This window comes from Triticum dicoccoides, chromosome 3B (genome assembly GCF_002162155.2).
Source record: "Triticum dicoccoides isolate Atlit2015 ecotype Zavitan chromosome 3B, WEW_v2.0, whole genome shotgun sequence".
NCBI lineage: Eukaryota > Viridiplantae > Streptophyta > Magnoliopsida > Poales > Poaceae > Triticum > Triticum dicoccoides.
The window spans coordinates 787,073,681-787,087,260 of record NC_041385.1 but is presented as its reverse complement, the minus strand read 5'-3'; the positions used below and the strand labels follow the sequence as shown (position 1 = coordinate 787,087,260).

At 49.5% G+C, this 13,580-nt stretch overlaps 1 protein-coding gene and 1 non-coding gene across 2 annotated transcripts; both read right to left on the bottom strand.

The window, feature by feature from the left end:
* Window positions 1–3,503: 3,503 nt before the first annotated feature.
* TRNAR-UCG lies at window positions 3,504–3,577 on the bottom strand. Its single transcript has one exon. It is a non-coding gene; the product is annotated as a tRNA-Arg (tRNA).
* A 4,666-nt stretch (window positions 3,578–8,243) lies between these two features.
* On the bottom strand, window positions 8,244–9,600 carry LOC119278478 (chitinase CLP-like). Its single transcript, XM_037559829.1, has one exon. It carries the CDS (start codon window positions 9,583–9,585, stop codon window positions 8,356–8,358), a length of 1,230 nt encoding a protein of 409 aa, XP_037415726.1. The 5' UTR covers window positions 9,586–9,600; the 3' UTR covers window positions 8,244–8,355.
* Window positions 9,601–13,580: the final 3,980 nt, after the last annotated feature.

Below are 13,580 nucleotides of genomic sequence, written 5' to 3'. Positions count from 1 at the left end.
CGCGTCAGCATGTACAGGAAATTCATGTCCCTACGAGGCCGCCGGAGGCGCCACACCGTTGCGTCGTACGTGAGAGTGGCCTCGTGGGCGGTGTCAAAGGTGCCAAGGCTGAGGCGCATGTCGCCGGACCGGATCTCGGCGGAGAAGGTGCTGGAGGGGCGCGGGCGGATGCCGCGGTAGCCCGAAACTCCCCGGCGGCGCGGCAGCATGGTGGCGTGGCGGTGGCGTGTTCGCGGCGAGGTGAGAAAGCGGCAGAGCGAGTGGGAAGACAACGGCAGAGGAGCGCGTGGCGAGGTGGAGTGCGGCGGGAGGGTGCGTGGTGGGTGCTGTATTTGTAAAGCGCGCCGGACGGCGCACGCCAAAACTAGCGCGCCCAGCCGCTTTATCGCGCGCACGTGATCTTTTCCCGCGCGCCTGATTTTTCCATTGTCGCTGGAGCGCGCGAACCCGCCCCCATGCGCGCTAACTATCTTTTACCGCGTGCACGTGTTTTTTGCAGCCGCGGTTGGAGATGCTCTAAACACTTAAGGGCGTGTTTGGTTGCAGTTTGCAATAGTAGTTGCATTGCATGTCCATCTCCAGCTAACCTGGTTGTTGAAATGCGTCAATGCGACCTCATATGCAGCAGATGCAACCTGTTTGGTTGTCTGCATCGCATGGAGGACCACTTACCCCCGAGCTGCTTGGTTGCCGTTTTTGTGCTTAGGGTGTGAGCAGATGTAAACTTCAGCTGTTTGGTTACAAATAACCTTTGTGTTCTGCTCACCCCACATGATCAGCACAACAACAAGATCAAACAATGCAAGCAACCAAATGAAATCAAACACAACAAGCAAGGAAATGACAACAAACTACTTAACTACATAGCATAAGTCTAGATTAACAGCAGGGGCATCCTCCTTCCCTGCTGCATGGGAGGGTGCTGCTCCTGGCCAAAATATGAACAAGTTTCCAGCACAAGTCTTGCCACACACCATAAAATTTCAACACTAGCACCTTACTTAACTTAACTACATAGCATGCTCGATGTTACCATGGCAGTTGTGCCTGCTGCAACGAAACCTGCACATGACTGAGGTTGCCGGGGACGATCCGGTGGCGGCGGCAGAAGTAGTTCCAGCGCCGGCCAAGCACCATGTGCCCCTTGAAGTTCTGGACCTGCACCCAGAACACGCACTGCTTGTTCGCCGACAACCTGACCACGCGCGGGAGCCGTTTGATGACCAGACAGGTGTTCATCACCTCCACAAACTTATGAGGGACGACGAGCATGGGGAGGTCTTCGTTGTCCTTGATCTGCTGGTAGAAGCGCAACGGCTCCCGGCCCCCCTTCTCGTGGCCCTACCTTGGAGATCGTCCCCTTGAACGAGGCAGGCTCATGAAGACGATCCTGCCAGGAAGGTCCAGCCACCACCTGAGCTCCTCCACCCGCTATATCCCAGTCAGTCTTCAGTATCTTGTCAGGCAACATGACAAGTATTAGTATCAAACAAAGCAAACAAGAAAATGCCACTGATCAGTGGACTTGCCCAACAGCAAGTGCCACTGATCAGTGGCATTTGCTCATATCAGTGGCACTTGCTGTTGGGCAAGTGCACTGATCAATGGCACTGATCAGTGGCATTTGCCCAACAGCAAGTGCCAAGTGCCACTGATTAGTGCCATTTGCTCATGGCCAAATGGCGCTGATCAGTGGCACTTGCTGTTGGGCAAGTCCGCTGATTAGCGGCATTGAACAGTGCACTTGCCCAACAACAAGTGCCACTTATATGAGCAAATGCCACTGATCAGTGTCACTTGCTGTTGGGAAAGTCCACTGATCAGTGCACTATCCTAAGCATGGAAACATCTAAAAATAGCAAGTGCAAGTGCCAATAGCACCCATGTGCATCCATGAACATTTGACATCATCTTAAGATGGTCCAACTACATGCACATATATCAATCAACACAAACCCTAGCATGAACACGACTACTAGCATGAACACAACTAACTAGCATGATGACAGATCCTAGGACACATTAGCAGTAGCAGAAACAAAATATCCTAGGACACACACTGTAGGAATCAAGAACAGATCGGTCCACTTGGATTCGATTGGGATCAAATCCAAATCAGATCTACTCCAATCCTATCTAATCCAATCGAATCCACTAACTACTAGCACATGCCTAAGAAAATAAACCCCTAATCTACATCTACGAGCAAGCATTGAGGGGAGTGACTCACCGGAGTTTGCGCAGCTGCAGCGAACCGAGGCCGGGGTGAAAACCCCGGCGGGAAGGAGAGAGGTGGCGGAGCAGAGGAGGAACCGGCCCTGGCGATGGCCTGCGGCATCGGCCCTGTTCTTATCGCCACGCTGGAGGTCGAGGAGGACGACCCGCCGACACCAGAAAACCCTTGGACGGGGGTCAAGAAAACCCCCCTACCCAATGGGGTCCCAAGAAGCGGCGGCTCCGTGCACGATGCCGGCGCCGAGCCCAAGACCACGAGGTTCGGAATCGGCGCCGGAGTAGGAATGGCCGGCATAGCATTGGCCGACGCTCGTGGTGGCCGGCAGCAAATGGGGGACGGCGCTCGCAGCGCCGACGCCAGGTCCCGCCCCGAGTTCTGGAGCCCGGCAAGCCAACGCTCCTGGATGCTGGCGGTGCGCTGGTCGACGAGGGTCAGAGGGCGGCGCGGCGGTGGGCGAGGCGGAGCCATCGGCGGAGACGAGATGAGAGGGAGGGGCGGTGAGGGAGAGAGGGAGCGGTGAAAACAGTGTGCACGGGGCGGTGACAGGAGAGTGGGGAGGGGGCAGTTATGAGGCGTCCGTCCATCTCCCGCGCTGCCCGAGAAGTCCAACGCCCTCGCACGCGTGGCCGCGCCGAGCCAGGCTCACGTTTCGCCGGGCCAAGCTGTGGCCTGCTTTAAGGTCCGTGCGGGCCGCAAACCGCATGCAGCCCAGACAACCAAACATCCTGCGCACATCCCGCGCGGGCCTGGTTGGGTTGCATGCGGGCAACCAAACACGCCCTAACACACTTCTTCCGGGCAGGTGGTGTACTTCACAATTACTAGTGAAAACACGCCCTAACATATCCTGTTGAGTGCATGCATCGTTGACAGACACTAGTGAAAACACCGGTCGTGTTATCTCCGGAGATCATTGGTTCCAGCCTTGCGCGGTGGATGACCTGCTTTCGACCATCTTTGTGTGGACTGGCGGTAATGGGTGGTTGGAGCAGTATGGCAGAGCCGTGTACGTCCTTACTCTAAACTTGATAAACCAGCAATTTGGCCGAGCCTGAATTTTAATGGAAGTCCAGTGCTACTGTTTCTGCACTTGCTGCAAGTTGGATCTGTGTGTGTATTATTTTTCTGATTTTGCCTGTGTTGCGTGAGTCAAACTGTTGAAAAAAAAGGGTACAAACCGTGGTGAAATAAGAGTTGTATTCCCGTACTGTTGTCCTGAAGTGAAGTTTGACGAAGTTTTACAGGAGAAAAAAATAGAAAGAAAAAACGACCACAGTGGGAGTCGAACCCACGACCTTCTGATCCGAAGTCAGACGCGCTAATCCACTGCGCTATGCGGTCACTGTGCTGAAAAATGTATATTCCGGATTACTAACAACAAATTCATGTTAGGAAATTAGGCATGTGTTCTTTAGTCTCTAGTCAGATTTGCGTCATAGTAAGATTACTAACATGGCCTCCCGCAATAAAAAAGAACACGACTGACTACACACATCAAGCATATACACATATCAACCAATGACACATGTCAAGAGAGAGGGGGTCAGAACATATGAGGGCGCCAAAAACCCGATTTTTTTTCAAAAGAGACCACCTGCCAAACGAAATTGTCAAAAAAAACCCTCCGAATGAAAGTGAAAAAAGGACCCCCTCGACCGTGGCGGCAGGTGCGACGGACAATACATGGTACCTGCCGTCACGGTGCGAGGCGGCAGCCCCTCCCGCCACTGCGCCAGGCGACAGGCTCGGCATAACGGCAAAAAGCTGGCGTGACGAAACGGGCTGGCGATGCGGGCCCCTGCCGCCTCAGGGGCTAGCGGCAGGACTGGGCCACTGGGCCCGGCCGCCTCTCTGGCTGGCCGCAGGTTTCTTTTGTAGACAAGGCAATGATTAATTGATGGGATTTGACTGAATCAAGCGTCTACATGTGTTAGTAGTAAAACACAGTCGGGGATTCATTTCATCCTACTCCTACTCCTACTCCTACATGATCGATGTGTGGCTGTTAGTATCTTCAAGAGCATCTTCAACAGCCGCGCTTCGCACCGCGTGCAAAATACCTGTTTGCAGCGCGCGCTTCGGCTGGTTTAGCGCGGCCGCCAGCGCTGGCTCCAACAGCCGCGCTAAAATACAGCGCGCGCGTGTCGCTCCAGCAGTGCGCAAAAAATGCAGCACGCGCGACTCGCCGGGCATTTCACATATATGGCATTTTGGACACAAAATGAGTTTAAAACATTCATCAAAATGCAATGAACATATGAAATTTGACACAAACAAGTTGATGAATAAAAGTTCATGCCCACAAGTTCAAACTCATGCCCACAAGTTCATCCAACCAAGTTCAAAATGCAAACTAAAGTTTAAGACACAAATGAAAGACACATCAATCATCTTCCTCGTCTTCGTCCTCATCTTCCGAAGACGATTCTTCCGCCTCCGAAGATGAATCTTCCTCCCTCACCTCATCACGCACCGCATCACGTGAAGCTCCGACGGTGTTGGCAAGATCTTCAACGACATCTTTATGGGAATCTGTGTGAGGAGGCACATCGAAAGACATTCCACCCGTGGCGGCCGGAGGTGCACCCATGCCTCCCATGAGAGAAGCAAAACTCATGCCTCCCATGGCGGCCATAGCGTCGAAGGGTGCTCCAAAGCCACCCATGCCTCCCATGGCGGCCGGAGGTGCACCCATGCCTCCCATGGCGCCTAAACCGCTGATGGTACCTCCGAAGCCACCCATGCCTCCCATGGCGCCAAGGCCACCGCCACCCATGCCGCCAAGACCACCGCCACCCATGGCGCCGAGGCCACCGCCACCCATGCCGCGGATCATGGCTCTTTTTTGGATCAAGTCTTCTTCACGGGCAAGGTTGACATATTCCTTTTGCGCATCATTGAACAAAGATGTGTCCAAGAAGAACAAGTGCTTCTCCCATTCCAACAACTTAGCTCGCTCCTCCATGCCCACCTTCCTCTCCTCGGCGGCCACCCTCCTCTCCTCGGCCGCCAACCTCCTCTCCTCGGCCACAGCATCTTGGTTCCTTGCCATTTCCTCACCTCGTTGGCTTCTTTTTTCTTACCTTCACAATAGCCTCCATAGCATTTTTGAGCTCATCATCTCCTTTCCTCTTCTTCTTTTCGGTTTTTTCTTTCTTGCACCATCCGGTCGTTTTGGCTTCGAGTATGAAACCGAGTTGGGTGTGGGGCTTCTCTTGCCGTCATCACTTGATGCATCATCCTCTTCCTCCTCCTCATCATCATTCAACTCAATTGTTCGCTTGCATTTGTTGCTCCAATGCAAATCATCCAAACCATCACGCTTCTTCCATTTCTCATCATCCTTCAACACTTCATAGCAATGAGGCAATGTAAAGATCCGTCCTTTCTTGATCTTCCCCTTCTTGGTTGTCCTCACCTCTTCTTTGAACAAGTTTTGTGCAATGTTGTACTACATGAAAACAAAGCAAGTTAGCACTTCGGACACCAAAAACAAGTATGATGAACATGTATGAAATGCCACTTACTCTATCGTCCTCATTTGTGCCACTTGGGTTCAACTTGTCAACCGATTTTTGTTCGGCCGCCCACTTTTGACAATCTGAGTTGATTGTCGACCATCGGGACCGAAGTGATCTCTCGGAGCGGTCAATTCCACTCACGTTGTGAGCATCAAAGTGTTCTTTCATCCGCCCCCAATAAGCATCTCTACTTTGATCACCTCCAATGGATGGATCCCTCGACACTTGCAACCAAGTATAGCATAGTAAGATGTCATCTTTGTTGGTGTAATTGCCCGCTCTTCCTTTTGGCGCGTCGACAATGCCCTCACCCTCCTCGTCCACCTCAAACTCATGGTCTTCGAAATGGATGTCATTGGCTTGAGACCAATGCCAATTGTTGGAGCCAACATCCATAGTTGACATGTATGCATCATCGTTGAGACTACAAAGTTTTTTGAACAATGCAAATAAGCTATCTATATGATGCATTGAAAAAATAACAAGAAAATAAAAGTTGGAATTTTTTTCACCTTGGGGGCATTTCGTCGAACACGTGGTGCGCGTCGGCGGCCGGCTCAACGAGCAAGCCCGCCGGCGCTTCGGTAGCCGCCGTGCCCGTCAAACGCCCTGCAAGCTTCTTTCCCCTCGCCTTCGAGCTGCCAAAGCCGTCCGCCGCCTTGTTCTTCTTCGCGGATGTTTTGCCCTTCTTCGGCCTAGCCGCATTGGGGAGCTTCGACGGTGCGGCGGCGGCACGGGACAACGCCGGTGCGAAGCCATCCGTCCCCGTGGTCATCCGCGATGGCAAGAAGAGGTTGCGCGCGAGGCCGATGCTCGGCGGTGGCGACGCCAACGCTCCCCGTGCTAGGGTTTCCGGCGGCGGCGGCGGCGGGGGGAGGGGGGGAGGGGGTCGCGGCTGTACAATGGGGTGAGCGGGGTGCCGGTGCGCGCGTCCATGGGTGGCAGGGCACCGGCGTTGGCGCGCGCGGGGCGTAGGAGGAGGAGAGGAGAGAGTGCGGCGCGAGCGCTCGAATGTGCCACACGCGGAACCGGGCGCCCCAAATACACCGCGCGAGATAGCGTATCCGACCGCGCGCCCAACTCCGTATACAGCGCGCGCTATTTTTGCGCGCCCGCTGGAGCCACACGCCAGGTTGCGCGCGCTAAAACGCCCACTTTTGCGGCGCGACACTTGTTTAGCGCGGCTGTTGGAGATGCTCATAAACTCACGACGAGCGGCACCGCAACGCGCATGCAGAGACCTTTCACGAGCCAGAGAGGCGGCCGGGCGCAGCGGCATAGTCCTGCCGCCCGCCCCTAAGATGGCAGGGGCCCACATCGCCAGCCCGTTCCGTCGCGCCAGCCTTTTGCCGTTATGCCGAGCCTGCCGCCTGGCGCCGTGGCGGCAGGTGCCATGTGTCGCCCGACGCGCCTGTCGTCACGGTCGAGGGGGTCCTTTTTTGTCACTTTCATCTGAAGGGGGTCTATTTTGACAGTTCCGTTCGGCAGGTGGTCTCTTTTGACAAAAAATTCAAAAACCCCGGTCCAGCAGCTTCTCCGGCCATGGTGGTCAAGGCAAGGTGATCATCCGCCATAGAGGAAGTTGTTGTAGTAGGCATATATGGGTGTTGAAGTTGAGCGAGCAGTCGCGCATGGACACTCTTCAAAGACCTTATCATCCCTCATCTTGTGCAGGTTCTCAAAGGACACGGTTTTCGGAGGCATGCTCTCTCAGACGGTTTTGCACATAGTCATTAAGCTGGGGTCGTCGGAGAAACAGCTCGGTACAAATGAATTTGGCATGTGTGTGTATTCGTCTATCGTATATATCTCCTCTCTATATAGGGGGGAACGCGTCCGAGAGTGAAGCGATGCAATTGGCACGTGCAGGTACAAAACGTGCCAACAACGGATTTAGGAATTGAAACACATACAACCAGAGCTAGGTCGTGCACTGCCATGCAAAAATTCAAGGCCAACCGATAAAGCAGCAGTTGCTTTCCCTTCAAAGATGACATGTTCCCTCTCGGAACCATGATCTTTCCTCGAAGATTGTCCGGTTTAAAAGTAAGGTACACCGCAACTTTTGCGAAATCTTCTCAAACTTTTACCATAGCCTCTAGGTGTCATATGTGGGCATCATGCCAAATTTTATTCTTTTCGGACTTTGTTTGCATTTTCCAACTAAAAAAAACTTAATGTTTGGGGTCGTCTCCTGGCACCCTCATGTTTGGAATTCATTTTCATTTCTTTGATATGGAGTAGATTAAATATGCAATCGAGAACATAGATATGAATTTTTTACTCATTTTTTTATTTTTCATGAATTTACATTCTAAAATTTCATTATAATAAGTAAATGCATAGAAATGTATTTAATGATTAAAAATGTACTAGCAAACAGGTCTTACAAAATGCCAAATGTTGACGTGAGTCATTAACGGTTAATTTTAAGTGAACAAAAAACACATTCAAGGTCAACAGATGAAGTAATTTGGTCTTGAATGTACAAATAAATTTTGCATTTTATTGAATGTCCAAAAGATCTTATTTACTACACGCAGTAGTCAACGAATACACTGTAGATAAACACACATATTATTGCAGGCAGTGAGAGCTCTAGGTGCTTCGAGCGAAATTGAAGCTGCTGCAACCCGTAAAGTGCGGCAGCCTGAGAAACCCGAGCCGCTTCTTCTCCATGTCGAAGTCGAGCACGAAGTCCTCCATCTGGGCTCCTCCCAGGATCACCGCCGGCGCACTGCCATCGCCGGCATCAACCCCCTTCATCTCCACGAACGCAACGCACGCCGTCCCCGGCTTGACGTCCACCATTGAGTTCTTCCCGGTCAGCGCCCAGTCACTCCCGCCGTCAAGCTCCAGCAGGACGTTGGGCACCCAGTACCCGCCGGGGTTATTGCCCAGCGTCTTCGTGTCGTAGCACAGCTCGAACGGCGCCACAGGCTTCACTGCGCGCGCCACCGGCGCTCCGTTGGCAGGCTGCGCCGCCAGGGCCTTGGTGAACGCGTCCACCAACGGGCGGTACACGTCACGGTAGAGCAAGACGTAGGGCAGCCTAGTGCTGAGCATCACGCCGCCGGTGGCGAGCGCGCGCTCCGAGATGGGGACGCGGGTGTTCTCCACTTTGATTGACCTGGCCGAGATGTAGTGCGCGGGGCTGCCCCCCTTGGCGACCAGCGGTGTGTAGTCCATGGACTGCGTGAATTGCGGCCAAGGGAGCGGGCCGCCGCCGAAGATGGCCACGCCAGGGCCGCCGGTGGGGAGGCAGAGGAGGAACTTGTTGGCGACCTTCTGGGCGGACGCCACCTGCGACGGCAGCGCTAGGCCGGAGCCCGCGAGCCCGGCCACGCCCGTGGAGCCCCGCGGCAGCGACGCCAGGAGCTTGCTCGGCGCGCACGCCGCCAGTACCCGGACGTTCACCTCGCTCACCGGTTTATTGCCGTCGGTGGTGTTGGCTGCGAACCTGGTGTGGAAGAGGCTCCCGGCGGCGCACGCGCCGGTGACCGGGTTGGATGGGTACGCCGTGCACGGCTTGTCGTGCCTGTCGCTGCCGCAGGTGGGCGCGGGGCAGCCCGGGGCGGGGTAGGCGTTGGCGAGGAGGCAGGTGGGGCTGCTGCACGCGATCTCCGCCGGCGACTGGCCGCCCTCGCACGTGGACCAGACGAGCAGGCCGGCGACGTCGAGGACGAGGCTGGCTCCGTCGTGGAAGGGGATTGTGTAGAGGGAGGTGGCCGTGTCCTTGGTGACCGGAGCGAGCACCGGAAGACCTTTGGAAGACACCAGCGCAGCGAGCGAGGCGGCCAGGACGAGGAGAAGGAGGACTCGTGCCATCTTTGCTTGCACAGATGGACCAATGGACCGTCTGCGTCTCTTTATATGGTGGGTTCCGGAGCATGTTGGAGTGCGACCTCAGCAGTCAGCACACGGGATTCAATGGCGACGCGTACACGGGATTATATGCATGCATGTGCCTAGACAACCTGATCCTACGCGTCAACCTGATCCCGCAAGTTGCGCGCAGAAAGGACTCGCATCCAGTCAACGCATCTGGGGCCCACTACCCCACCAGATTGTAGGCGCCGAACTCTCACTCACACTCTCGTCCAGTCGTCCCTTCCTATGTGCGTCGGCCGAGCAAAAGAAGGGCCACCAGAAATTGACTACTCCCTCTTTCCATCTATATAGGGCCTAATGTGTTTTTCGAGGCCAATTTTGACCAAGTGTTAGAGCAATAATATATGACATGCAAGTTACACAAAGCATACCGTCAAATTCGTACATGAAAGGAGATTCCAATAATATAATTTTCATATTATACATCTCATGTCTTATTAATCTTATCAATAGTCAAATGAGGTCTTGAAAAACACATTAGGCCCTATATAGATGGAAGGAGGGAGTAGCACTTCTCTCCTGCTGCGAGTAAAATTTGGCGGGCCACCGACTAGGAAATCTTATACAACATTAGTTATGAGTCAATTACATCGGTGATGCTAAAATTTGATGTAAATGATCACTTTGTTGTTACAAGTTGCGGTGTACGTCGAAATAGCAAAAACTTAGCTTGCATGTGTAAATACAGTGCTTATCCTGTTTTTCTATACAAATTTTTTCCTGCCTAGACTTGTGGGGTCCGCTGTTAGCCAGTGAACCAGGAAGAAGGGTTTTTCTTCGAAAACCCCCTCAGAATATATATTTTTGACAAAAAAGATCCTATGGACATGGCATTTTTGTTCTCTATGCCCACTGGGTCCCGCCTATCAATATTTATAGAAAAACATTTCGTGCAGGTTTTGAACCGCGACCACAGACTACCAAAACAAACAACCTAAATGTTTAGCAAGGACTCATGTCTAGCTTAAATGGGCTGCAGATATTGCATAAATAAAGATCATGTGCCAATATTTATATATCAATATTATGTAAATAAAATCATTGACACATATACCCGTATATTATATATATAAAATATTTAGTTAATACAAACATTTAAATGTATATTAGATACAAAGTTTAATGAATACAAAAGAACTATACACACGCAGATTTTTAAATTTTAAAATGGTGAATACAAACATTTACTTAATATCTATAAATATTCACATCTCCATATTTTTTACTCATGACTTATATTCGAAAAATTATATATTTTGCATATTATACATGGTTAAATATTCATGAAGAGTTAAAACTTAAAATTTTGAATATTTCTAATTATACAAAAATTGAACTATACAAATGTGCTTATAATCATCGAAATGTTTTTATAATTAGAATAATACGTTTAAATTTAATTACAAGATAAATTGTATCATTTTAAATTATATAAACATTTTTTACAATTAATAAATATTATTTTAAATATAGGAATGTGTTTTGAAATAATATGTGAAGAAGTTTATTTAATATACATTTTAAATGTCCATATTAACTAAATATTTTATATAATACATGGGTGTATATTTAAATGTTTTTATTTACTAATCATGGCTTGTTTGTGTAAAATTTATAGCACACAAATATTTAAATATAATTTTTATTACTTACTTTTTATAAATATCTTTAAAAAGAATCACGCGCAAAACAAGCCGCAATATCTGCAGCCCATTTAAACTTCTTATGTGTCCCTGTGTAATAAATACTAGCACATATGCCCATGCGTTGCAACGGGGAGAAAAAAAATATCGCACTCCCCTAAACGAATAAGTATCAATTCTTCCTAACATGAAAAAGAATTGCACTTTTAGCCAATTTCTTTTTGCAAAACTGCTAACAAATGTATGGATTGTTTTGTTTGCAACTTTTCTATTTTATTTTGACCTCCACTATGTCATATGCTTTCCACTGACAATGGTGTACTAATTGTCCGCGCTTAATGCGAGACATATGTAGTGGGGAGACAGGAAGGCCTGTGATATTGGGTTAACCATTATGACTGGTTCATCAATCAAAAATTGAAAACCCAAAACATGAATAGTTATATTAATTATTTTTTCTAAACCTGGGACATTTTTCTCATGTGAAATCTTCTCGGAAAGATCTATCAAATTGCATAACTAACTTGTTATGAGACATTAACTGTTATGTTGCATTATGAGTTATCCCATGTGCATGCATGGTATATATACTTATACATCAGAAAACTTGTTATGAGACATGAACACCGAAAAAAAGATGCATATAGAAGCACTTGTATATTATGGGTGCTCGTATGATGCATATATTCAACGAATGTCTGCATGCTTGCGTATAAATAATTCTAGGGAATGCCATGTTAATATAATTTCTTTTGAATATACCGAGAAAAAAAGGAGCATGCTTTACTTACATGCATGTTCACGACATGTCAACATGTCGTATTGTTCCGGTGCTGCAAATTTCAATCCTCTTCCTTTCCCGATTAATTTGTTTCCTTCTAATAGCAAGGCGAGTTTAATTCTTTTAAGGAAACCCTGATTAATTCATTTCCTTGTTTAGGCATGGTGAGCTTTATTCCTTCTAGCCAACCATGCATGCATCTCCCTTTCAATCCTCCATCCTCCAGCCAACAAGCGTGCATGTATCTTCTTTGTTGGCTCTTTCTCTTGCTGTTTCTTCAGACTACTCGTGGATGTATTTAAATTGGTAAGATTTTATCTAAAGAAGTGAGGTGGGATTAATGGGTACCATTAAATATATAGAAGCGGCGTGGGCAATTTAACTACTAAACGAATCCAATATTGTCACAGACCAATAATCTAGCTCAGTTGGATGTTTTCTGGTAGTTTAGAGTGGACAGAGAAACACGTCAAAAATACCAACATAAAATGATATCTTCCTTTCCTTTCTCCAACAAGAGGTTAGCTAGGTGGACTGGCTGGTGTTTGCGGGATATAACCAAGCGGGCTATAGAAATATATATATTGAGGGGTTTTCCGAAACAAATCCGACCACATGCACCCTTTCGCAGCTCTAGTGGCTGAGAGCGGGACCAACAATCCTAGTCAGCGCAAAATCCGTCTACCAACGCGATAAGCACTGTATTTGCACGCTCGAGCCTAGTTTTTGCACCACTTTAATGTACACCCCAACTTCTAGCACCGAAGTGGCCGTTTGCGCCAGGTTCTAACACCACCAATGTAATTCACTCTTAGTTTATTTGTACACGATCTACCGATCCAGCAGATGGCTTCCCCTCCCCACCTCACCCTGCCCTTGCCCAGCCTTCCATCGCACCCATAGGCCCACCGCCAACATTGCCCAGCCTAGCCCTGCCACCTGTGACGCCCGGATAATTAAGCTAAAGTAATCCTCAGCTAATGTTGCCACGTCACCATGATTACGGTTAGTAATCCTCGCTTGGTCCAAATGGTAGTTCAAACTCAAATTCAAAATCGAGTTTAATGTCTAAAATTCAACTTCGTCAAACCTGAAAACTTAAATGTTCACATTATCCTATAAATTGCCCTAATCGTTTTTCATGTTGAACCAACCTCATTTGAGTTTCCAAAATGCCCCTGGGATTTTATCTTGTGGTCCAACAATAATTAAATTGGCCTTCCCAATTTCTAAAATGGTTAGCCAACTCCTTCTGACCCAAAACTTTTTATGCAACTCCACTTTGTTCCTATCTATTTTTGTACAAAGTGACACATTTAGCCAAAATAATTCAGTCGCTCTTTTAAATAGAAAACAGAGGCAAATAAAAAAAATAAGAAAAGAAAGGGCCACCCCCCCTTAGTGGGCCTCGTGGCCCAGCTAGCCATCCAGCTGGTCGGCCAGGCCGGCCCACTCGAGCCACCCACGCCGCCGAGGGATAAGTCTCCCCCTCGGCCTCATCCTCGTCA